Source organism: Aspergillus puulaauensis, chromosome 3 (assembly GCF_016861865.1).
Source record: "Aspergillus puulaauensis MK2 DNA, chromosome 3, nearly complete sequence".
Lineage (NCBI taxonomy): Eukaryota > Fungi > Ascomycota > Eurotiomycetes > Eurotiales > Aspergillaceae > Aspergillus > Aspergillus puulaauensis.
Window position 1 is genome coordinate 1,824,812 of NC_054859.1, and position 23,003 is coordinate 1,847,814.

A 23,003-nucleotide genomic window follows, 5' to 3' on the forward strand; every position below is an offset into this window, starting at 1 on the left:
ATTTACTAAGGGTATTATATATTAAGCTCCTACCAAGTCCTTATTATAAAACAAACGAGGTACCACTCCACGTCACGTCACTCCCAGCCATCAGGACTTCTTGTTAAGGCGTCCAATGTCCAATGACTGCAACATCTATTTACCCTGCTCGAGGACTTTGTTGAGGGTGGCAAGACCATCTACAAGTGAATTAGCAAAGACTAACACCAATTGATGTACACCTAGGAGTACATCAGGGAGCTGGGAGCTGGGGGCTGGGGCTGCCTACCTTTACCACCAATGACAGTCAGGATACTCTGAAGACCCTCCTGATCAACCTCGCCCTTCTGGATCCGGCTGACAAGGTGCTCAGACAGGAAGCCGAAGTCTGGGACCTGGTCGGTGTAGCTGACAGCTGCGCGAAACGAGTTTGGTTAGCTGGCTAGTTCCAAGTAAAAGAAATGAAGATAAAAGAAAAGAAAACGTACCGTTGATAACGACAGTCACAAGGCCTCCAACGAGATCAAGAGCGCCCTGGAGGAACTCGCTAGAGTCGACGCCGCCGACGATGGTGCCGACGAGGCTATTCAGCAGGTCGTGGATACCGGAGAGCTCTGCGGGGGCTGGTTAGCTTGCGCGACTTCAATGACATGAAATGATGATTCATACGGTCGTTGCTGTCACCAAGATCAGCCTTGCTGATGGTACCGCTCTTCACGGCTCCATCGAGGTTGTCGAGGACGGTGTTCAGACGAGTGACGGTGGACTGGACCTGGGTGACGTCGAAGTTGGCCGGGGCCTGGGGGACGGCAGCGGCAGCGGCGGTGCTGGCGACGGCGAGGGAGGCGAAGATTCCGGTGAGCTTCATTTTGATGGATAAGAAATTAACGATTAAGGACGACTTGGGTCAGGAAAAAACGAAAGGCTGGGGATCTCAGAGGGACTTGGACGAGCAAAAGACAGACAGGCATCCGAGGGCTGGCCAGTACCTTAAATACAAAAGCTGGCCTCACTCTCACTCTCGGCCCATCACGATTGCACCATTTTGTGCCTGGCATTTGGTCTGCAGATCAGGGGGGTCCGCATGGTGCTCATCGACTATCGAGGCATGACCTCAAAGATGCATAAAATGGTGCCTTGAGTGCGAACAGGTAAAATAGCGATCGACGGGACAAGGCGACTTCCGGTTCAGCCGTATTACTTGATACCAATCCATCTGTCGCCCGTTGAGTTGGATAGAGGTCTTATTCTGGGGTTGACTTGGATAAGAATCAGATATAACTTTGATACAAAGATCTCGACAGTAATTCAACTCTTGATATTCTCACTGGATAGCTTAGCATCTCCTGTGCAAGTACTCCGTACAGCACTCAATATTAGATGAGGCTATATTATGCAGATATTGCGCAGTGCTGACAGCCAGGAAGCGAGGTGGCGGAAGATGTGCCCCCGCGCTTGAATACAATAGTTCAGCACTGGGATCCACTCGGGATTAGAGCATGAACCTCAGGTCTCCGTGGGTTCGCGTCAGTTCACACCATCCGCCACTGCATTGGTGGATATAGTCGGTAAACCCGGTCTCGTACACTCGATTCCCGGTACAGCTGCTTCAGTGGCGCGTCCTGTGTTGCTTATCTGCGAGGGTGGACGTTGCATAACGCTCGTTGTGAGATTATTGTCTTGCAACCCCAGATGGGATTTCAAACCAGCAGACACAGAGTTCGCTGGTCCCTGGATGCGTCTTCCACAGTGGACACACCCTGTCGATCTGCATCGTCCGCCAATAAAAGCAGGCGCGGAGCGAGCCTAAAAGCACGACAGATGTAGACATCGACGACGAGAATGTCCTCATCCGCCCTCTGTTTGGCCCTCTGCACCTCGCCGATCGCTGTTTGTTCCCAGGACGTGATGAGTGCAAACTCAATCCCGGTTCAGGTCTCGATGGTGCCTTTCTGGGCAAGAATTCCACGATGCCGAGAAATTGGCATCGGTCTTGGCAAGCTTGAACTGCGCTGGATCAGCCTTGCTCTGCATGAACTCGTTCGCGTGCTGACGCTCTACGCAGGGAATTCGGCTCACGCCATCTCGTCCTATCTTTGCCAATCATGCAGGGCTGCAAATTCCAATTTCCCACGGCTTGGCTTGCATGCGGATATTATTCTGGCCACCGTACAATTACATTCATTTGCTTCGCCAAGACATACAAAGGGTCGATTGTTGCATTGGCTTTTATGGACGCTCAGATGGGGCTTTCTTCACCCATGTCACAGGCCTGGATGCTTCTTCCTATCTGCACAAGCCAGTCGCTCAATACAGGCAAGTCTATTCCTGCTTCCATCGCTTCCATCGAGTTCGAGGGCATTTCAAACAATATATATATATATGGGCCATTCTGCCCCCAAAACGCAAGATCGCTTGTATTTCGATCCCCACCCGACGGTTTTATTCTCGCTTGGATAGATTGTAGTGTAATCGGCACTGTCTTGACGTACTACCTAGGTACAATATTTAGGATATACCCTGTCGCGAAGTCATAGTCCTGCTGAAGAACACGGCAATACTACACTGTCGCTGTTGCTTGCCTCGCTTTCAATGGCGTAACCTGTCCGGCCTTTAACACCACCATTAATCCAGTGCGCTATCATAAAACTGCAGATCATTATAAACAGAGCAACATATTGACTTAGGCGCTGCTACGTAGTTTAACTCTTTCGGTCTTGTTGCAAAGGCCTTCAACACATTTGACAGGGCTGAGTTAGGGCTTCGGGGACTACCCCTCGGGGTAGTATATTATAGACTCCTTCACCCTCAAACATACAACGTAGCCTTCCCTTTGGAGACTAGCACATTAAAACAGCGAATTCCTTTACCCTTATGCATAAACGCTCTGTACTTCCGTTGAATAAAGCAACCTGTTGTGTCAAGACACATCGTTGAAAGAACTAGGTTGGATTAGATTGTCAGCGTCAAAGAAACCATCCTTTGATATACCCACACCAAGTGCCAGTCAATGCTAGCTCAATCCTACGTAAAGAGTATTATATACTCAAAGAGAGAACATCTGTTGCTTCTGGAGGAGTTCTATAAGATTCCCTTCCATATCCCCCACAGCAGCTCCCACTCCATGCTCCGTCATCCGATACCTTCCCCTACCCACCCGCTAACATAACCTACCTATCTACCTATCTACCTACCCCGTAAGAAGTACTGACCACCAGAATGCAAACTCCACCCACAATCACCGTAACGCCCAACGGCACCGACAACAACCGCAACCCCCAACCGCTCCCAAACTGGATCTTCTTCAGCGCGGGCCTGCCCTCCCCACACCCACCGCACCAAAGCCTCGGCATCCTCGACAACGGGCCCGGGAGCGAAAAGCTGCCCCTGGAAATCGGGTACGGCCCTGTTCTGGGCTGCGGACTGCCTCTACCGCGGGTGGTCATCATTTCACCGAATCTCGGGCCCAATGGGAAATGGGAGGCTGGGTCCGGGAGGATTACGCGGGAGCAGTTGCTGATGTGTTGTCAGAAGGGGAGTGGGCCGGCGCCAGCTTTGGGGGAGCAGGCTTGTGGGGTTTGGGGGGTCAGGAAGGATGGGGTTGAAGGGGAGAAGTTGATGTTTGGGCCGGGGAGGGTGATTGATGTTAAGGAGGATGCGATGGTGTTTACGGTTGGGAGGAAAGGGGGGAGGGCGGATTATTTGTTTTGATGGGGTGGATTACCTAGGGAAATGGAGGATTTGAGTCTTGATTTTATTGTTGGAACGTAGGTGCTGTAGATGTTGGGTGGAGTTAGGGCTGTACATGGGTATAAAGTAGTTGTGCTTGAACAGTACTCATGGCCTTCAACTATCGTATTAACTCCAGGTTGGCTAGGGGAGTTCGAGATTTTAACTACTCCGTGTCCAATACACAACACCAGGCAATAATGTCCTGTGCGTTGTTGTGGCGTTCTGCTAAGCCAGCCCTGGAATCAATGCGCTTCTGCCTAAAGGTAAATAGATTAATCCAAAGTTTCCCCAGATTGAGTGAAATAACAAAAGTACCAGCACGAAGTGAGACATTGGAACAACCCTGGTCCTAGAATAGACCACTAAAGTAGGGCTATCAATCCACCAACCATTCCGCCACCGGTTCGTCTCGCATTAATTACTTAATTAATAAATGAGCCTCAAGTCCCCATAAACCCCAAGCATTTTATCAATCAGAACGTTCGTCTTGGCGAATTCTAATGATACAGGTAATAGGCCGAATATTTCCTCTACATCGCGGCCACGCATCCCGCATATTTTTGCTATCATCCAGCTCCTACTACGTATCGGTACCCTAGGAACAGCCATTGCAGCATTATGTATCCTCGGAAAGCTGTCAGTCAAATACAAAACCGCCAAAAACAATCGCGGCAAGACCTTCGGCGGTGCTATTTCCATGGTTGTCCCATGTTTCCGCCACCTCTAATATAAAGATACTAACCAAAACAACCAGAGCGCACTAGCCCTCCCCATAAATACATGGGAGATAATCGCCCTGGCAATTCCCAATCCCACTAAAAAAATCAAACGCGCCGCAACCTGTGTAGTTGGGTTCGCAGATTTCATTGTCTTCGCTGTTGGTCTCTACGCGGTATTCGAGGTCGCTCTTAGTGACTATGGCCTTGGTAATGCGCCAGTTGGGTATGAGACGCCTTGGAAGGGGTTGCAGAATTTGGCGGTTATACTGGTTGCTGTTGTTGTGTGAGTTTCCCTTTTCCATCCTTTTTTCTTATGTCTTTTTTGACTTTCTTTTTGCGCTGCTGGTGTTTCTGATGAATATCAAGAGCGGAAACGTTCCTTGCGCTGATTCTGGGGTGTGTTGGTTGTTGTCGGGAGGCGAGAGTTGCGAAACGGGAGAAGAGGGCTGGAGAGAGATTGTAACGATGTCCATCTGTAAGTCAGTAGTGAACAAGGACAGATAATGGGATAATATGGCTTAAGTATTCGCTGTACTGGTTAGGTCCGTTCCAAAGCTCCAGCCTGTCATTGGACTTCAACTCCATTGCTCTATATCTAAGTATTACTTACAAAGGATATCTCCAGCAAATCCACTCCTATATTACAGAATTATAATTCAAAACCCCCCAATCACGCAGTCCCATCCAACCTCTGCGCCTCACACATCCTCGCATACATCCCACCCCTAGCAACCAATTCCGCATGGCTGCCGACCTCAACAACCCTGCCCGCATAGAAAACAAAAATACAATTGGCATCCCGCACCGTCGAAAGACGATGCGCAACCGCAATCGTAATCCTATCCTTGGACGCCGCCGCCTCCATCAACGCCGCTTGTACCAGCTTCTCGGACTCGGTATCCAGAGCACTCGTCGCCTCATCGAGTAGAATAACGCCAGGCTTACGCACCAGCGCGCGCGCAATGGCGATGCGCTGCCGCTGTCCACCTGATAACTGGCTTCCCGAAGTCCCGCTCCCGCATGGCGTGTTGAGGCCCTGCGGTAGGGAGGAGATAAAGTCCCATGCGTTTGCTGCGCGGCAGGCCTCTTCTAGGACTTCGTCTGGTGCGAGTCCTGCTGTGTTGAGGTCGGAGTCTGGCACGCCCTGGGAGATGTTCTCGCGGATTGTACCTGGGAAGAGGGTTGGCTCTTGTTGGACGAGGGCTACCTCCTTGCGATAGAGATGCGGATTAAGGGATGATAAGGGTGTGGATGAGTTAATGGCGATGGTGCCGCTTGTAGGGTCGTAGAAGCGCTCTAGGAGTGAGACCATGGTGCTCTTTCCGCAGCCTGAGGCACCAACGAAGGCTACGAATTCTCCTCGTTGGATCTAAGGAATTAGTATTAATACCAAAGCTTTCCCTAGGAGCAGTGGATACTTACAGATAAAGATATGCCTTTAAGAACGCGGTTATCCGGTGCCAAGGGGTACGAGAACTGCACGTCTTGGAAGTCGTACGAGTTGCAACCGTCAGGTCCCTTTTCGCGGTTGTCATCAGTCTCACGTATGTTGCCTTCAAGTCCGTCGAGCCAGAAGTAGTAGTTGGCAGCTTGGTTCGCTTTGGTGAAGCCTGGGAAGAGTTAGTAACTCAATTAATCACACTAAAATAATCAGACTCACTACTGGCAAAGCTGAAAGCCAGCGCGGTGGCCTGCCCGGAGAAATAGACACCCATGAACGATACGATGAATTGGTAAAAGGTAATTTCTCCGTCGGTAATCAACTTTGATCCCCACCTGATTGTAGTATCAATCGGTCAGTCGAATGGCTCCCCGGAGCAAGAAATGAGGGCAAGACTCACCAGAACCCCAAGGCCAGTACAAAGTACTCAACAGACTGCGTGAGCGAGAACCAGGTCATCATGTGAAACATAGGTCCGCTCGCCTTCGAGATCGCGCAGTCCAGCTCGTTAACATACTTCCTCAGTACGGCATCCTCGATAGCCAGCGAAGAAACTGTACGGATTGCCATGACGCTCTCCGAAGCTACGGAAGCGCTCGCCGACAGCCTCTCGCCCATATCATCGTCCATCTTAGCCTCGAGCCTAACGCGAGCATACCCGCCTAGCATCATGGGTGGAAGCCCCGCGAAGACGCCGACTAGGCCTAATTTCCAAGAGACGACGATTGCGAGGACGCTTGACGCGACGATGTTGACTACCGACATGAGGATTATGGCGATGCTGAAGCCCATGAGTTCTAGGATAGCTTGTGGGTAGGAGTCGAGCCGGCTGATGAGTGCGCCTACGGTGTTTTCGGGACGGTCGAAGAATTGGAGGTCCTGTCGGAGGAAGGATTCTAGGATTTCACGTCGCATCTTCCTGCTGAGAGCCTGACAAAGTACGTTGTGAATCAGTATGGCTATATAGAAGGGGATTTCTTCCCAATTTGGATGCAGTTCTCACTTGTGCAATAGTATTGGTCGACCAGCCCATGCAAAAGTATACCACGAGAATGCCGAGTGACATGACGAAGAACATCAATGAGATGAAGTTACCGCGGGAAACAAAGTCTGGAGAATTAAAGACGGTCATGATTTTCCCTAGCAAGAGGGCTTGCCCAGGGTTGACGGCGGCTGCGATTCACATCTGGTTAGCATGTGTAATGGAAGTACTTACGCTCTCCAGGGTCAGGGTTGGGGAACTTACCTCCCGCGACGCATGTGGCTAGTGTGACGGTGAACCAAAGCCAAAGATCTGGTGTTCTGCGCAGAAGTTTCCAAATATTGCGGATTATGCCCGCTTTATCGTATAACTCGTGGTTTTCCCGGTCCTTTAGTGCCGCCATTTGTTGCGCCTGGGCCGTTCCGACTTTGGCAATAGACTGAACGCGATCGATATGATCATCTCCGTTTTCCGAACCTTCGGACGAGCTTGTGCCCTCTGAGCCGTGGCTCTCGATGTTAGCCGGCGCGAGGTCCTGGGCTTTGACAAGAGTGGCGTAGACCCCATTCATAGATACCAGCTCTTCATGGTGGCCCTGTTCCATGATCTTGCCCTGAGACATAACTACAATATTATCCGCGTTCCGAATGGTCGCGAGCTTGTGCGCGATAACGATCGTCGTCCGATTCTCCGAGGCGCTGTCAAGAGCTTTCTGGACAATGCCTTCGGCGTGGGGATCAAGCGCACTGGTCGCCTCATCAAGAAGTAGAATTTTTGGTTCCGAGATGACACTACGGGCTATGGCTATCCGCTGCTTCTGTCCGCCCGATAGCAAGCCACCTCTCTCGCCGATCCGTGTGTGGTACCCGTTCGGCAGGTCCTGGATGAAGTCGTGGGCGAAGGCGAGCTTTGCGGCTTCTTGGACGCGCTGCATTTGGTCTGCTTGCGATGCTGCTTCCCATTTGGTGCCGACAAGCCCGTTGGCGATGTTGTCGAACACACTGCCGTTGAAGAGTACCGGCTCCTGGGCTCGTTAGTCAAAGCTTCGCAGGTAGTATTGCTTTGAGTGTCTTGCCTGTTGAACCAGACGGACGTTGGTCCGTAGCCATTTGAGGTTGAGCTGGCTGATGTCCTTGCCATCCAAAGAAATTCCACCTTCACAAGGGTTATACCACCGTTCAAGCAGGCCAATAATGGTGCTTTTACCCGAGCCAGACGGTCCCTGGGATTTAATTAGATACTTCTCCGATAGATACGGCGGGAGACTACTTACCACCAATGCCGTGACCTTGCCCGCCGGAATATTCAGGGTAAAGTCCTCTAAGACAGTGACATCTGGACGCGTGGGATAGCTGAATTGAATACCGTGTAAATCAATGACACCAGCAGTTTCGTCAGGTTTGTCTCCTGACTCGTCAAAGGGGTTGATCTCGGATTGCCTGTCGATGAGAGCGAACAGCTCCGAAGCTGCGGTGGCTGCGCGGCTGAAGGTGACCATGTGCGGCATTATTTGCATGACTGTGCTCGCAGCAATAATGACCGAGAAGAGAACACTGACATTGTATTAGTCCTTAGCTCTATAGTAACGAAGATCAGCTCAAATGGATAAAACTAACGTGAAGACGGTTCCCAGATCGGAGATCTCGCCGCGATCAAGCATGGCAATGCCCTGCCAGAAGGCCAAGCCCATTCCGGCGTAGGTGACGAAATACTGCCCTCCAAAAACTATACCATAAAGCTTGTTCTTTCTCACACCTTGGGTGTACGCATCCTGGAGATAAGAGCTGTACTTGGCCATCACCCTTGACCGAAGGCTGAAGGTCTCGATAGTCCGGACTCCTCCAAGGATATTCTCCGCATAGCTACCAGCTTGCGCGTATATTTGCAATATTTTGGTCTCGATCATGGCATCTATGGCACCGGCTCCACCGAGCACTATAAGCAGGGTTGGCACCATAAATATGAGGATCAATGTCAGCTTCCATTGCTTGACAAACGCGATCACGAATGCCGCCAGGAACGTGGAAATGGCTTGGATGACAATTCCGAGTTTCTCTGCTATGCCGGATTGAATCAGCTTGCCGTTCGTGGTCGCCTGCTGGGATATGGAGCCAGAGGTGCCCATGTCGTAGTAGGTTATTTCTTGGCTAAAGGCAGCTCGTAAATAGCTTTGTCGGACGTTGCGGGTCAAGTGGTACGCCACGTATGTGAATAACGACGCATATATGTAGGTAGCCACGAGTCGGGCTATACCGATGTAGACGAAGTAGAGACTAGTTGCATTAGTATGAAGGCGCAAAACAAGAGTTAACATTCTTACGCTGACGTTCGCACGGCAGACATGAAATTGTCAGGGATGGAGCTTGCGTCGGAGAAGCTGAAGTCGCTAAGCAGTGTCATGAACCGTCCGATGACCAGGTTGACCAGGGCGAGGGCAACTCCAGATGCAACAGCAGCTACGACGGCAATGCATTCGAGGACATAGAGCTTGGTGTCGCCAAAAGTGAAAACTCTCTGCAAGGTAGATTTCCGCATCAGTCGCTACCAGACAAGGATACAGCACCTGATAGACTCACCAGGAAACCATTGGTGCCTTTCTTCTCAACATTTTCTTTATCAGGCTTGATTAGTATCTGAGCATCGTCGGCTTCTCCGGCCGCCTTCTCCCCCTCTGGGGTGCCCAAAGGAGCTGTCATTTGTTAGCTCGGTGTCAGAGTCTAAAGGTGGAAAATGAGTGGACAATTGATGCAAAATCGAATTTGCCCAATCTATTAAAAGGAAATTGGTAACGAAAGGCGATGGAAACAATAAGGACCGCGACTAGGAAAGGGGAGCAAACTATATATAGCGAGGAATGGTTTGGCCACCTACAGTAAAAGACGTCTTCGAATCATCGCCTTGATAAAACACGCGTTCCAGATTTGCTTCTGATGATTCGGAGCCTTGGAGGCCATCACATCCGCTTCCAGGGGATGATGATGGCTGGATAGTAGTGAGAGCAGGATAGAAAGATGCGGAGGGCGGAGACTCCGAGCCTCCGAAGGCCCGCGTCCGTGCCAAGACTTCGCACTCCTGGAGCCCCGACATCTCCAGCTCTGACATCTCCTGCAACCACCATCTCGCATTCCAACCTTCATCGCGGCTCCGATACCTCTGCCTACACTAAAATTGTTTTTCTGATTTTGGTAACTGCACAATTGCTGGTCTTCGGGGCCGGGGGTTCAATTGACTGCCCCGTAACAGTGAAGGAAGTACATGTCTCGGCCCCACCCGTTTGTACTCTATGGAAGGAGAACCGGATGCCTGGCCGTCGCGTGCGCAGGAGAATGGAGGACAGAATCCTGCCGGATCTGATAAGTTAGCAGTGAGTAATACATGGTCTGTCCATGAGTATATATTAATGACTTCGAAATAGTGCCATCGATGCCGCCAGCGCAAGGTGAAGATATCTCTCAGAACAAACTTAAGCACCAGCATCTAATGCCTCGTTAGGTGAAATGCGACCGGGAGAGCCCATGCTCTCACTGTGTCAAGTCAGGGGCACAATGCTCTTATGCAACCTCCCCAAAACCTAGAGAAAGGCGGCAGAGGGTCATGGTCTCGCATACATAGTGAGTACAACTCTAGTGAGGTGGAATACTATACTGAGATTTGTCAAGTGATTCCAAATTGGATGCAATATCGAGAAAAATCGACGACCTCAGCCAGAGGATGAGCCAGTTGACTCATGAGCCGACTAGGAGTAGAGCCTCTAAACCTGATTTTGCAGCCCCTGTCAATATCGAGCACGGCGAGTCATCATTCGGACTGACACCGCCACCGTCTTCACTCGGCTCTACGCCAAACCACGGGGCTCTGCCCTATAATCCTACTGGTGAGGGAATCAGTGAAGTGAACTACGACACCTCCAAAGACGAATACGAGGGCGAATCGTCACTTTTTGCGCATGCCGTCTTTGCCAGCCGATTTCTGCAAAACGCCATTAACAATGCGACCAACGCCGAGGTCGCGCACGAAATGGAACTCGCCCTTGATAGGCTCAGGACTGCCGTTAATTCAGGCAAGCAACAGTCCGATACAATCGATAAGCTCTATCCTCATGCCAAAGCGATCCCACCTGGCTCATCAACTCGCAACCTTCCGTTGCCGCCAATCGAAAAAGTGTTCATGTGTTTGCGTATGGCCAGGGAAAGCCAGCAAGTAGCGACGCTATGGTTGGGAGACTATATTACGCCCACCCAATTCAACGACTATTTCATCAAAATTGCATCACCTGGCCCAGCTACCGAGGCTGAATTGATAATTGTTCATTGCGGACTTTACTGGCTGTTCTGTGAATGCTCCAAAGCCGTCACCAACGATGAAATTAAACAAGAATATGATGCACAGGCCTTGGTATGCAAGGCGAACCTAGACACTGTCCTTGCCAACCTTCGCTTCCATCAGCCAACAAATATTGATGTCGGCTATGCGATGGGTATGGCGGTAAGTTGCTAATCTGCTTTGGTTCAGGCCACCAACTAACTTACCTACTAGTCGCTGTATTGCCTGCAGAAAAACAAGCCATCTGCTGCGTGGAACTTCATTAATTCTGCTGCGCATACAATACAAGCTCTTGGGCTACAGCACAACGCGCCTGCTGGGGAGGGAACCGAAGAAAAGACCAGAAAGGGGAATCTCTTCTGGGCTATATACATGAGCGAGAAGACGCTGTCGTTACGGCTAGGTCGATCGTCGACCTTCCGAGATCATGACATTACCCTGACCCGGCCTGGCGTCGAGCGTCACGCTGGCAATTTCTTGGGCGAGATTGCTCTGTATTGGATTGACCTGTCCAGTATACAGGGCCGAGTATACGACGACATTTACAGCCCAGGAGCTCTCATGCAGCCACCGGACATTAGGACATCTCGTGCGCAGGCCCTTGCAGTTGAAATGAAGAGACTTATGAAAAATGCGCACGACTTCCATGTGAGATTTCCAGCTACCTCCTAGTCTAGCCACTATTAAGAGATCCGCCGCGTGCTGACTGTATGTAGGATTATTACGAGTCAAGGAAAGGGCATCTGTTGGGTCAGGACTTCCATGAAATAGCAAGACATTCAGACCGAGTCATCAGCCTTTGCATTCTTACGCTCATCTACCGAAGTATCCCCCCGGAAAAGCCGTCGACATCTGCATTCTGTCAAGAATGTATTGACACCGCGAGAGAAACACTGCAAGAGCATGACCGATGCGTTGCCGCTATAACAAAGGGGCGAGGCAAAACCGTATTTCTTGAGGCGTATATTAACTGGTATGTTCATTGAACACCATTCAATCAGATAATTAACGTGGAAATGCCCAGGACCATCACTCAATCTCCGTTCATCCCCTTTATTGTCCTATTCTGTCACATCATCGAAACGTCCGATGGTTCAGACCTAGAGCACATGCGGGGCCTTGTCGAGATGCTCGAGTCTACATCAGATACCAGTGCATACAACACCTGCGATAAGCAGCGCCGTCTCTTCAAGGCGCTGTACGACGTCGCGGCAAAGTATGTTGAGGTGAAAGCCCGCACGGATACTGCGCAAGCCGGGATGTCCTGGTCGACGGCTAGGAAGCAGTATGCCGATGCATTTGCCGGTACGGGCACGGTCTCGAGTGGCCCTGGGGTTGGTACATTGGACCAGCAAAATGCGGGAAATGCCGCTGGGAACATGACACTATACGGCGAGGCAAGAGGGACTGGAACTGGCCTGATGGATGGGCTGGTGGCACCCGCGGCCTTACAAAATCCGGCATTTGGGGACGTGGACATGGAGATGGACCTTTCAGGCGCTGAACTCTGGGACTGGTTTAATAAGAACCAGTCCATCATGAGGATGCTTGAGGATACATAGAGCCGATTAAATTTATCTGAGCACCATATCGTAATATCACTTGTAGGTACGTTGTTCTTGAACGATTAGTCGCAATAAACCAACGAACCGCTTCAACCAAAACCATCTCCCCCGGACGAGAATATTCTTCAATGTCTGCTCCAGTTGTACCAGTCGGATACTCAAGGCAACGCACAGACTCAAGCTCAAGTCGTCAAAGTCGTCACGTCAAATAGTTCGGCCCGGACGCCGCTAAGTTCCGACTTCCGCCCAGAACCTGGCCATGTGGACAGTGGACGGCGATCAAACCGCCGCAAAAGTTTATATATGCAAGCCGTTTTTCTGCTGCGAAGAGCCAAGAATACGTATTTACTGGTTTAGGTTGGAATATCCGGTGCCCAGCGTTTACCTATCTTGGCTTAGGTGCGTACTCTATCTTCGTATTTCCTTTCGAAACTTGTTTTTCATGATATGGGTTATGAGTTGGTAGAGGCTTTGAAATAATTGACGATTGTATTGCTACAGTACTATGGGAGAGCGAAGGAAATGAATATTCACCTTAGCTGCCTAGCAGGAGAAGCTGAAGTACCGGTAGGGCTGGCTTACTAAGTACTGACTGGTCTAGTTAACTACCTAACTTATAGGGCTGCAGCCAGCCTCAGCTCAACGACATTGACAAGTCCAATGTCGTGCTCATTCCTTTGCCTCACTGACACATTCCTAGGAATGTTTGCAACCAAAAGCGTATACGTATGCGCATTATAATGTCCGAATAAAAACCTAAACCACCAAGGTACCAGGAAGGAAGGTAGTCTTGGTGAGGCCCGATGCCAGTAACGGCACAGCTATTCAAAGCCCGGCTATTGCATTACGAAGATGAATTCTAATCATGTTTATTGGTTGCTGCTGCTGCTGCTGATGACATTAAGTTAACTATCGGGTACTTTTGATAGCACTCGGCCGTTTCGGGGGAACCGGGGCGGGAGGTTCTTTTTGACGGCACCTCCATCCATCCACCTTTAGGTACTAGGTTCCGATCCTTCAACCACGGACGAGGAATGTGTCAAATGTTGTCAAGTATCTGAGGAATGGTGAAAAAATAATAATAATAGTCAAAAATCATGGGCATTATTCATTACGCGTACACCGGGAAAATAGGAAATAAGTACAGGAATTCTCCGTAGCATAATCGTAATCATATCATATCATCCAGGACAGAGGAAAAAATAGAAACAAAGGAAATGAAGAAAAGAAAGGAAAAGTACCAGCCAGGCTATATTCCATTTCCACATCACATCACATTAGTACAGAATACAGCATCCCATGCCATCACCTGGGTGCATTAGCCGTTTGGCATTGGAGCACTGCCATCCGGGGTTCGGGGTCATGCAGCTCTGGCCCTGGCCATGACCATGGCTGTATAGTTGGGGCTTCTGCTGGGAAACTTGCATGTATTGTTGCTGCTGCTGCATGAATTGCAGGTAGTCTTGTCCATAGAGTAGCTCGGGTGACATGGCCTGGGGTGGCCGGGAGTAATTCTCATTGCGTGTCACGATTGGTGAGTGCTCTTGAACCGGGGCAGTGGGAAAGGTCACTGGTAGGTTGTTGCTGCTGCTGCTGTTGTTGTTGTTGCTGCTGCTGTAAACGACGTCCTGGGTTGGGCTGGTGATGTTTGGATAGGACCAGTACCAGTTTCCTTGCTGAGGGAAAGGATACGGGTCGTGTTGTGGGGGCAAAGGAGTAAGAGGGGTGGTAGGGATAATAGTTTGGTCGTACTCGGGCTCGCTCTCAGATACAGAGTAGGCCTGCGACAGTGTCTGGATGGCCAAGTCCAGTGCATGTGAGCTGTGCTGGTGGTTTGTAAGGGTTGCCTTCCGGCGGAAGCTTCTTGTGTGTTAACACAGGCTATTTACCTAGAGAGAGGATTCTGTCTAGGAAACGGAGTAATAAGAAATGTAAGGTGTACCTTCGCTTGCATGTTGGTTCAGGACATACGTATGCTCGTCTGTTTGTGTGGATTCCGCGGTGGCGGGCCAGACTCGAGGACTAATTATTCTCTTAGACTTGATACTGGAAGAGAGAATGGGCAGAATAGAGAATGGAGCTCTTACGTCGGAAAAGGAACTGCGGCATCCTTCGAAATTGCACATAAACGGCTTTTCACCTGTGTGCGTTCGCGAGTGGACGGTCAAGGCACTTCGCTGGATGAAGCCCTTGTTGCAGCCTTTCACGCCACAACGATATGGTCGCTCATTTGTGTGGATGCGGTAGTGTCTGCGGAGGTCGGAGTTGCGATGGAATGACTAGAGTGGTCAGTTGTATGATAGTGGTGACCTTGACAAGGGTGATGGCACCTTTCCGCAATGCTTCCAGAGACAGAGAAAATCACGCCTTGCTCCAGCGACCATGGTGAGGTTGACAATGCTTGAGGTAGTGATGATTGGTCCGGTGGTAGTGTCCACGTCAAATAGTAGACATATGGATACAAATATCTTGCGATAGATTGAGACAGGAGTCTACAAAATATATCTCAAAATATATCCAAAAATCAGGCAGAATCCAGGCTGATGCCAGCAGAAGATATAGCGAGAACCCGGCCTTCGCAGGGATACTTAAGTCCGAGGGTCTGAGGCCCCCCAGAGGACATCACGATAACAGGACACTAGGAATGACAGATCAGCCGCGGGAGATAGCGCTGCAGCGTACTACTGGAATCGGCAATCGCAGGATTTAGTGCAACGCTCGAACCTCAGAGACGGTATCTTGCGCAGCCGAGCAAACCCCGAGGAGTTGATATGGCCATAAGCAAGGAATGAATCCATGCTCCAAACGGGAAATGCAGGCAAGAAACCGACAATGTGGTCGAGGGGGAGAGAGCGAGAGGGCGTGGAGCAAACTAGTGGAAATGCAGTAAGGGCGAATCGAGCATTTAGGGTAAACTGAACGAGTGCACCTCATGCAGGTGGCGTTGGGATGGACATCAGGGATCCCCCTCCTGGCCCTCCAGGAGTCCAGATGGTCATAGCACGTCCCCATAAGGGAGCCTGCAATGCGCCACTTCGGGGTTCACCTGCTGTTTAAAGCAGCGAGTCCAACGGCTGTCCAGCGTCTACGGAGTAATGCTCAGAGTCTCAAGCGAGTCTGGCCTGCGGGGAAGCTTGCCCTAGCTTGCCTGGACAGGCTCTCCCTTTGGTGGCCGGCCGGCGATCATGCGGCGTTCGTATGATGGACGAACTTGCTGCAAAGCTGATCACAAACAGTTAAGGAATCGCCGATCGGTACCTTTATCCTGGCCAATTGCTGGCTTGCTGCCCATTACGCGGATCCCTGATTTCCTGGTTCTCTGCCTGGAATGCCGGCATATATCTCCGGCTTTGCCTGCTGTTATTGGAACCTGTTGCTGTCCGAATCGACGATCCGATCAGCTCCCGCAGAGCTCCTCATATGATCGCGATGCGCTCTCGATGCACGCGGCCGAGGATCTTCGTGGACTGTTTATGGCTCTCTCTTCCAGCGCACGAACTTAGCTGCTCGCACTATAGAGTTACTCCAACCAGAACGGCTTGAGCGGGCTTATCGGGATCCTTCTTACTTTTCCACCAGCTGCGAATTCAAGCGCCACTTGGTGGATTGCTTTGCGGCTGGGATCTTATTAATTAGGGTACGTATTAATATATCACTCCTTGCTAAGGCCGTAACTGGCAACGGGGAACATTTTCCGGCATTACATTTAGGGTTCAATCCTCATTCAAGCTGCTGTCACAGCCCACGAGAATCACGGTGGGCCGGCATTCATTCCAGAATGGGGAATGGGCGATGTATCCAAGGAATGCCTGAATGGTCACTGACATTGAGTCATTGGATTCCTCTTCTCTTAGAGCAGTTCGATCAAAATCCATCATCGCAGGATCTCTTGCTTGTTTTTCATCTCCTGCTTATTTTCGATAGACAATTATTGGCTGCTCTCAAGGACGGGACTTCGTTCTACCCCTCGAACGCATTGGGCGCCTCTGCAGCACGGACATCATCCCAGGAGTGTGGGTGGATAAATACCAAAATGGCTAATGTGGATCGAGTCTGACAGGTTCCAGAACCCCGCGTGGCACAGCACCTTGAAAGTTGAAGTCTAAAATGAATAGAATAAAAGTAAAAAGAACAAGAAAACACTAAAACAGGCACAAACGTTCCGCAGCAGGGCTGGGAATTGCTCCCATAATTGATTGCGTGGAATGCCGGTGCACTCTCCACAACCACAGCATCCCTTGCTAACGGCTTCAAAGTCTGATCATCTCAGGCTCGCTGATCACTGATCAGCCATTCGAATCAGTCATTGCGGGGTGATGTAACAAAAGTATAAACTGAGTCAGGAACACCCTCGGTGTGCATTCCCTTGCATCGTACCTAACCGACCTGCATCATGCACGAGAGACATTCAACCAGCCGGCATGATAGGAAGATCCAATGCACAATGCATCCATACCAATTGCCTGACATGTTAAGACTCACCACCAGCAGCATATAATAGATTGCTATACCCTCCATCAACATTCTCACCGGCCGCGACCATGCATGGCCACAACGCGAACAGCCGATCGCTGCATGCGCGATGCTCCGAATGTCGGCAGTCCCACTAATCAAACAGCGCTGGAATATTAACCGGTCGCTTCTGTCACCTCGTCACAATGGTCCAGGCCCTGGATCTCCTGCCTCAATCGGAACTTTTGTTCTTTTGAGATCCCTCCAGCTTCAGCCGCCCCTCCATCATGTCGATCCCTCTGTCCCGCTCTCCCGCCCTCGGGGTTATCGCGTAATCCCCTACTACAGTACTAACAGTTTACTGCTATGCATGCTCGCAAGCTCCGCGGAGCACGTCCAAGCTCACCAAGGTCAGCCAGCCCTGTAGTTCATGATTCATGAGGGACCGGCCCACTACTCTGCAACGACTGTGATGACTGCTGTATGATCTACCAGCCTACCTCGGCACATGGCGGGGGGTACATGGGTCAAGCAAGGCCCAAGGGGGAGGCGCAATCCACGGAATAAACATGACATAACATGACATGAACGTAAGATAAAAAAAATCCCCACTGCCTGTCACTTTCTTGTTTTGCCTGTCTTTCATTCCTATAATGGATGATGTAACCCGAGTTCATCCTGGATGGCAAGTCTGGATGAGTGCTTAGCCTGGTCCGTGCTACCTTACCTACCCGTAGACAGCGGGAGTTCGTCCACTAGTGACAACGGTGTCATAGCTCCTGCATTTAGATTAAATAGATAAATAGATTAAACCGATGAGTTGATGGATGGTGGATGGGTGGAGCGGATCCGATGGTGATTACTGATTGCTACTAGTAGATTACTGATTACGTGCGGACGTTGGATTCAATCTATGAGCTTTTCGACGGTACTTTTGTGTAAATAAAATAAACTTCATCATTCTATCATCCATATATATAGACGCCCGTTACAGCAACGTCTGACGTATATCCGCGTCAGCCGCAACGGTTCAGGCTAAAAAGCCTGGTTTGGCTTGGTTGCTGGGCGGGGCCTATCTAGGGCTACCTAGGACTACCTAGGGCTGACTGTCTAGGTCTGATTACGACTACAAGCTCGTAAATTCTCACAAGACAAAGGGATATATTAACATCACTCCATCCAAATCCGAATCCATACCTCCAACAGAAAGAAACAATAAAATAATAAACAAAACTGGCAATATAGCCGAGCCGTTATGGCGCCGTTATGTTATGGAAGGGCAAGGCCAGGCCGGACAAGGTCCAAGCGTGGTGTCTTGCCTAATCCTCCAGGACGGCAGGAGCTCGGAGTTGCTTTCTTCAGGACGGGACGGGATGGATGGATACCCCTGGCATACTGTAGATCTCTTTGATTCTGTTCACGCATAACGTCAGGAACAGTGAGATGGTGCAGCTGTTTTTACCAATCTAGTAACCATGCCCGAGGTACTCCCCCTCTCGAATGGATTCTTAATCCTGATATTCCAGGAATCCTCCAACAATCCTGGATGAAGGGAGGCTGTGACGTATCGTCTACGGTAAATCAAGGTGGCAACATCTTCGGATGTTATGTACTACTAAACTTGGAGTATATGTGCATGTGGTATAGTGGCGACGCCTCGAGAGCATGGGATCAAATGCCATTCCTGGTCCCCTGGCCATGTCTCTAAATCCAGAAGATGATAATATCGTGTTTAACGTGAGGACTGGGTGCTCCTTGGTTAGTGGGCTGGCGATGGAACTCATGTGAGAATACGCTGCGGTCAGTTTAGGTATACGGAGGTAGAACACATATTAGATTACCTCTTATGATGGGAAATTCGGCTTCTGTTGTCGCTATTCTATGAAATTTGGCATTCTGTCTATCAATAGTTGATTTTTATAGCGTGGGATAGTGCCAAAGGCCAAAAATATCAGCATCAACGACCTTTTCGGACCGTGAAGGGAAGGGTATGACCTTATTACATCTGAAGCACGCTGTATTTTATTTTTGCGGACAATTTACAGGTCTACACATACTTTTCATGTTATATTGGCCTTTTTTTAACTTGTAGCTACCCTATTCTCTTTCTATAAACCTTACTGCTTTACCCTATATACGTAGATGGTTGATATCACTATACTTTGGAGGCCCGAGCAGTGACACTTGTAGCGACCTGGACGCCAAGACTCATCGATGCGGTTTCATATACCCACTCTCGCAGGGTATTCATGGATGATATCGCTCTCCGTAATATCCTCGTTTTAGACGGGGAGCTTAAACTTGCTGATTTCGGGCAGTCGATTCTATTACCGCTTGATATTGATATAAACTCTGCGAGCGAGAACAACTTCACAGCGAAAATTGAGGTACTGCATCTTGGTTGGATTATTTATTCAATTGCTTCCTGGCGCGTTCATAGGTACTATTTCTTCGACAGCTTCGATCTTTCTTGGCCTGGCCCAGACTCTTTTCCCGACGTTGATGGTGTTCTGTGTGGGAATGTAATTCGGAAGTGCTGGTGTGGGGAGTATACGAGTATGGAGGATGTTCAAAATGATCTGCTGTTCAAGTAACTAGATGGCAATTTGACAATGTGAAGTACCTAAATTGAATTAAAAAAGATAAAGAGACGTATTAACTTGAAAGCACAAACAAACTTCTTTTTGAGTCCCAATCTCTCAAAGCTTACTAGGCTTCTCAGTAGGACCGGCTCATTAATAACATAACCTGCAAAGAGATATCTAAATTCATTACATTTCAGCATCGATTATTATTATATCAATAACTAACAGGTCATAGTTCGATTGACTTCTAATATACTCCACTGCTTCCCCAGATGACCCACACTTTTTCATACATTGTGAAGTTGACTGTTGAGTTTAATTATAATCTATGCTTAACTTATATATGATAGTTCAAAGTTAAAATGCGGTATTCACAGCCAATCGTAACTCATGGACATCGCCGTCCCTCGGCCCACCGGCTAAACTGCCGAGGGGCTGACACATTTAACCCAAGTCCATCATCTCAGGACACCACGGACAGAACGGAGCTTAATCTTAAAATAGTCTTATGCAAAATGCCCAGAAAGGCAGAGCGATATACAAACGACATCCTGAGTCGTCCTGGTATGGTCTTCGCTGTCGATGTCAAAGATCCAAAGGAGAGGGTCCAGGCATACCTGGATTCATATAAAAATGATCAGACAACAGTCAGTTCAGTTTATTTCATTCTATATCCCCCTCCCTCAAAAGCTCTGTCTAATTAATTTCCAGAGCTTCGATGCAACCCTAATGAAACACCATCTAAACCTCGTCTCCGCCACAGCAACGCCCAAAGTAACCGCAACATTCCGAATGAAAGTAACCCAGGACTTCTGCAGTACAATGGGCAACATGCACGGCGGCGCCATTGCCCTAGTCCTGGACATGTGCACGACAACATGCATGGCCCCGGTTTCGACACCGGACTTTTGGCTGTTCGGGGGTGTTTCCCGCACGCTGAATACGACTTTCCTCCGTGCGATAAGGGCGGGGGCTGAGATTGAGATTTTTTGTGAGGTTTTGCATGTTGGTGCGAGACTGGGTAAGTGATAGTTCTGCTTGTTTACTGTAATGCTACTGACGGTTTGGTAGCTGCGATTCGAGGCGAGCTCCGGGATTGCAAGGATGGGAAGCTGTTTGTTGTTGGGGAGCATAACAAGGCGAGTATATCTTTTGAGAAGAAACTGTGAGCGAAGGAAATACACCACCGCAGTGATAACCATCCCCAGCGTCAGAAACATAGTCTCCTATAGAGAAAATAAACAGAACAAAGCATAAACTAAACCCACCTCCATTCCTGACCATTAGTGATATACCGTCAATACTCAGCTGACTCCTGCCTATCAAATACATGGAAAGACCTCTCCATTCTCCGAACGTGCGATTGATGGGGTAATAATAAAGTTTGGGCTTCCTTCGCTCAAGATAGCATGCTTCCTGGAAGCCCAAGTGGGTCTCTCAAAGCTTCTCTCAGCAATGGGCGATTGTCTTTCAGAAGATCAGAAGGACAAAAAGAGGACGCAGATCTACAGACTTACGGGTCACATTTGGCAATGCCTGCAGGCAAGACGAGAGTGCTTTAAACTGGCCACACCCCGGAAGTCATAAGCAGAAGCATTCTACAGGACATGGAGCGTACTCTCTGGCTCGATGGCCTGAGGGGCCTCGCCTCAGCCTGTGTGGCTCTTTGCCATGCGGTTGTATTTGATTCACCAAGCACTTTCGGGTTTTTATACCGCTCCTACTGGGCGGAGGCTCCAGAGAGCCGCCATCTTATCCAACTTCCGCCCTTCCGGATTATCTTTGCTGGATCATCGATGGTGTCCCTGTTTATGGTTATCTCTGGCTTTGCAATTTCCATCCCTCTCCTCAAGGCCCGAGAGAACGCTGGCTTCTTTCGTCGTCTATCCTCCACAGCCACCCGTCGGGGGTTTCGTCTCTATCTGCCCGCTCTTCTCTCTGCTGCCCTCTCTCACTTCCTCTACTTTTGCAATCTGTTCCAGTTGAGCTCCTGGGATGACCCTTGGGTTGGGCTACCAAAGCCACTGACGGCGCCATGGTCCCATATGAAATACCTGCTGTGGTCCGTGATCTACCTCCTGGATATCAGCAATCACCACCAAATGAACCTCCGTCATGGTCGGCTAGACCCAAATCCGATTACAGTGAATCTCTGGACCATGCCGGTTGAGGTTCGCGGCTCGTTGACCGTGTACCTGCTGCTGTTGGTGCTGGCATTTTGGAACCCGCAGGCCCGATACCTAGCCCTAGCAGGAGTGGCGATGTACTGGTTCTATATGGGCCAGTGGGACCTCTTCTCCTTCGTCTCCGGCCTCTTCCTTGCAGAGGGATATGTCGCGAGCTACTACTATACAGAAGCAGATGGGGAGCTCTTGTTGCCCGGCTCCAGCTGCCAACAGCACTCCTCTACCGTCACTAACTTTTGTCGAAAGCTCAGCAAGTCGGCTCCCTTCTCTTGCCTCCGCGAGGCCATAATTTCCACAATGGCGGTATTTCTACTCTGCATGTGCGAGGGCGAAACGCTGCCACCGGAATACCAGTTCCTGCATGTATTCGCGCCCTTCTTCCCCCCCACGCAGACGACGTGGGGGGGCCGGGACCAGGCCGAAATTGCGCGCCGATGCTGGGCCAGTGTCGGCGCCGTGCTCGCCATCTACGTAGTCCGGGATACTTCTTCCTCCCCCACCGTTGCTCTGCATCTGCAGCGGCTGCTGACCTCGCGGCCGGCGCAGTATCTAGGCAGGATTTCGTTTCCGCTCTATCTGCTTCATAATCCGGTGTATTTCATTTTCAAAGAGCGCGTCCGGGTGCTTCTTTGGCGTCTGCTTACGTGGACGTCTTACCCCGGTACGGAAGAGGCGAGCAGGGATGCCGGGTTGCCGTTTGGCGTGGCCTGTGCTGGCGCTGTGCTGGTTTGCGGTGTGATCATGGTTTTTGCGTCGGATCTTTGGGAACGGACTATCGATAGGAGGTGTTTGGAGATTGCGAGGAGATTCGAAAAGAGAGTTATGTCATAGATGTTGCTACAAATGCATTGATTTGTACGGTTACCTTAGGATATCATGTGAAGGAAAGGTTGTTCAAGCAGAATCAGTGGATGTGTCAGACAGCATCAACATTGGGCTGTTTCAATCCTATCCTGTAATACTTTATCTACATTCCTTCTCCGTATTCAAACAGGTTCATTATCCATGACAGCCTCCAGAGTCGAGGGGATAATAGGTA

The 23,003-nt window shown here is 49.9% G+C and overlaps 8 protein-coding genes across 8 annotated transcripts; 5 read left to right on the forward strand and 3 right to left on the reverse strand.

Annotated features, from left to right (window-relative positions):
- Nucleotides 1-135: 135 nt before the first annotated feature.
- Nucleotides 136-847, reverse strand: APUU_30731A (uncharacterized protein; the record flags this gene model as incomplete). The annotated part of the gene is made up of 4 exons (XM_041701857.1): nt 136-179; nt 269-394; nt 468-593; nt 649-847. 4 exons carry the CDS (start codon nt 845-847, stop codon nt 136-138), a joined length of 495 nt encoding a protein of 164 aa, XP_041554700.1.
- A 2,351-nt stretch (nt 848-3,198) lies between these two features.
- Nucleotides 3,199-3,690, forward strand: APUU_30732S (uncharacterized protein; the record flags this gene model as incomplete). Its single annotated transcript, XM_041701858.1, has 1 exon — nt 3,199-3,690. The coding sequence occupies one exon, from the start codon at nt 3,199-3,201 to the stop codon at nt 3,688-3,690; it is 492 nt and encodes a 163-aa protein (XP_041554701.1).
- Nucleotides 3,691-3,956: 266 nt separating this feature from the next.
- Nucleotides 3,957-4,893, forward strand: APUU_30733S (uncharacterized protein; the record flags this gene model as incomplete). The annotated part of the gene is made up of 5 exons (XM_041701859.1): nt 3,957-3,974; nt 4,070-4,113; nt 4,189-4,411; nt 4,466-4,713; nt 4,797-4,893. The coding sequence occupies 5 exons, from the start codon at nt 3,957-3,959 to the stop codon at nt 4,891-4,893; spliced, it is 630 nt and encodes a 209-aa protein (XP_041554702.1).
- A 207-nt stretch (nt 4,894-5,100) lies between these two features.
- On the reverse strand, nt 5,101-9,940 carry APUU_30734A (ABC transporter ATP-binding protein; the record flags this gene model as incomplete). Its single annotated transcript, XM_041701860.1, has 12 exons — nt 5,101-5,799; nt 5,853-6,040; nt 6,091-6,206; nt 6,272-6,801; nt 6,875-7,044; nt 7,118-7,877; nt 7,929-8,075; nt 8,127-8,406; nt 8,470-9,126; nt 9,174-9,367; nt 9,430-9,542; nt 9,721-9,940. The coding sequence occupies 12 exons, from the start codon at nt 9,938-9,940 to the stop codon at nt 5,101-5,103; spliced, it is 4,074 nt and encodes a 1,357-aa protein (XP_041554703.1).
- A 196-nt stretch (nt 9,941-10,136) lies between these two features.
- Nucleotides 10,137-12,738, forward strand: APUU_30735S (putative C6 transcription factor; the record flags this gene model as incomplete). The annotated part of the gene is made up of 7 exons (XM_041701861.1): nt 10,137-10,217; nt 10,269-10,292; nt 10,346-10,464; nt 10,513-11,338; nt 11,390-11,824; nt 11,893-12,149; nt 12,201-12,738. 7 exons carry the CDS (start codon nt 10,137-10,139, stop codon nt 12,736-12,738), a joined length of 2,280 nt encoding a protein of 759 aa, XP_041554704.1.
- Nucleotides 12,739-14,018: 1,280 nt separating this feature from the next.
- Nucleotides 14,019-15,125, reverse strand: APUU_30736A (uncharacterized protein; the record flags this gene model as incomplete). The annotated part of the gene is made up of 4 exons (XM_041701862.1): nt 14,019-14,601; nt 14,684-14,763; nt 14,829-15,020; nt 15,072-15,125. The coding sequence occupies 4 exons, from the start codon at nt 15,123-15,125 to the stop codon at nt 14,019-14,021; spliced, it is 909 nt and encodes a 302-aa protein (XP_041554705.1).
- Nucleotides 15,126-20,293: 5,168 nt separating this feature from the next.
- APUU_30737S (PaaI family thioesterase) lies at nt 20,294-20,947 on the forward strand (the record flags this gene model as incomplete). Its single annotated transcript, XM_041701864.1, has 3 exons — nt 20,294-20,425; nt 20,490-20,799; nt 20,850-20,947. The coding sequence occupies 3 exons, from the start codon at nt 20,294-20,296 to the stop codon at nt 20,945-20,947; spliced, it is 540 nt and encodes a 179-aa protein (XP_041554706.1).
- Nucleotides 20,948-21,385: 438 nt separating this feature from the next.
- APUU_30738S (uncharacterized protein) lies at nt 21,386-22,795 on the forward strand (the record flags this gene model as incomplete). Its single annotated transcript, XM_041701865.1, has 1 exon — nt 21,386-22,795. The coding sequence occupies one exon, from the start codon at nt 21,386-21,388 to the stop codon at nt 22,793-22,795; it is 1,410 nt and encodes a 469-aa protein (XP_041554707.1).
- Nucleotides 22,796-23,003: the final 208 nt, after the last annotated feature.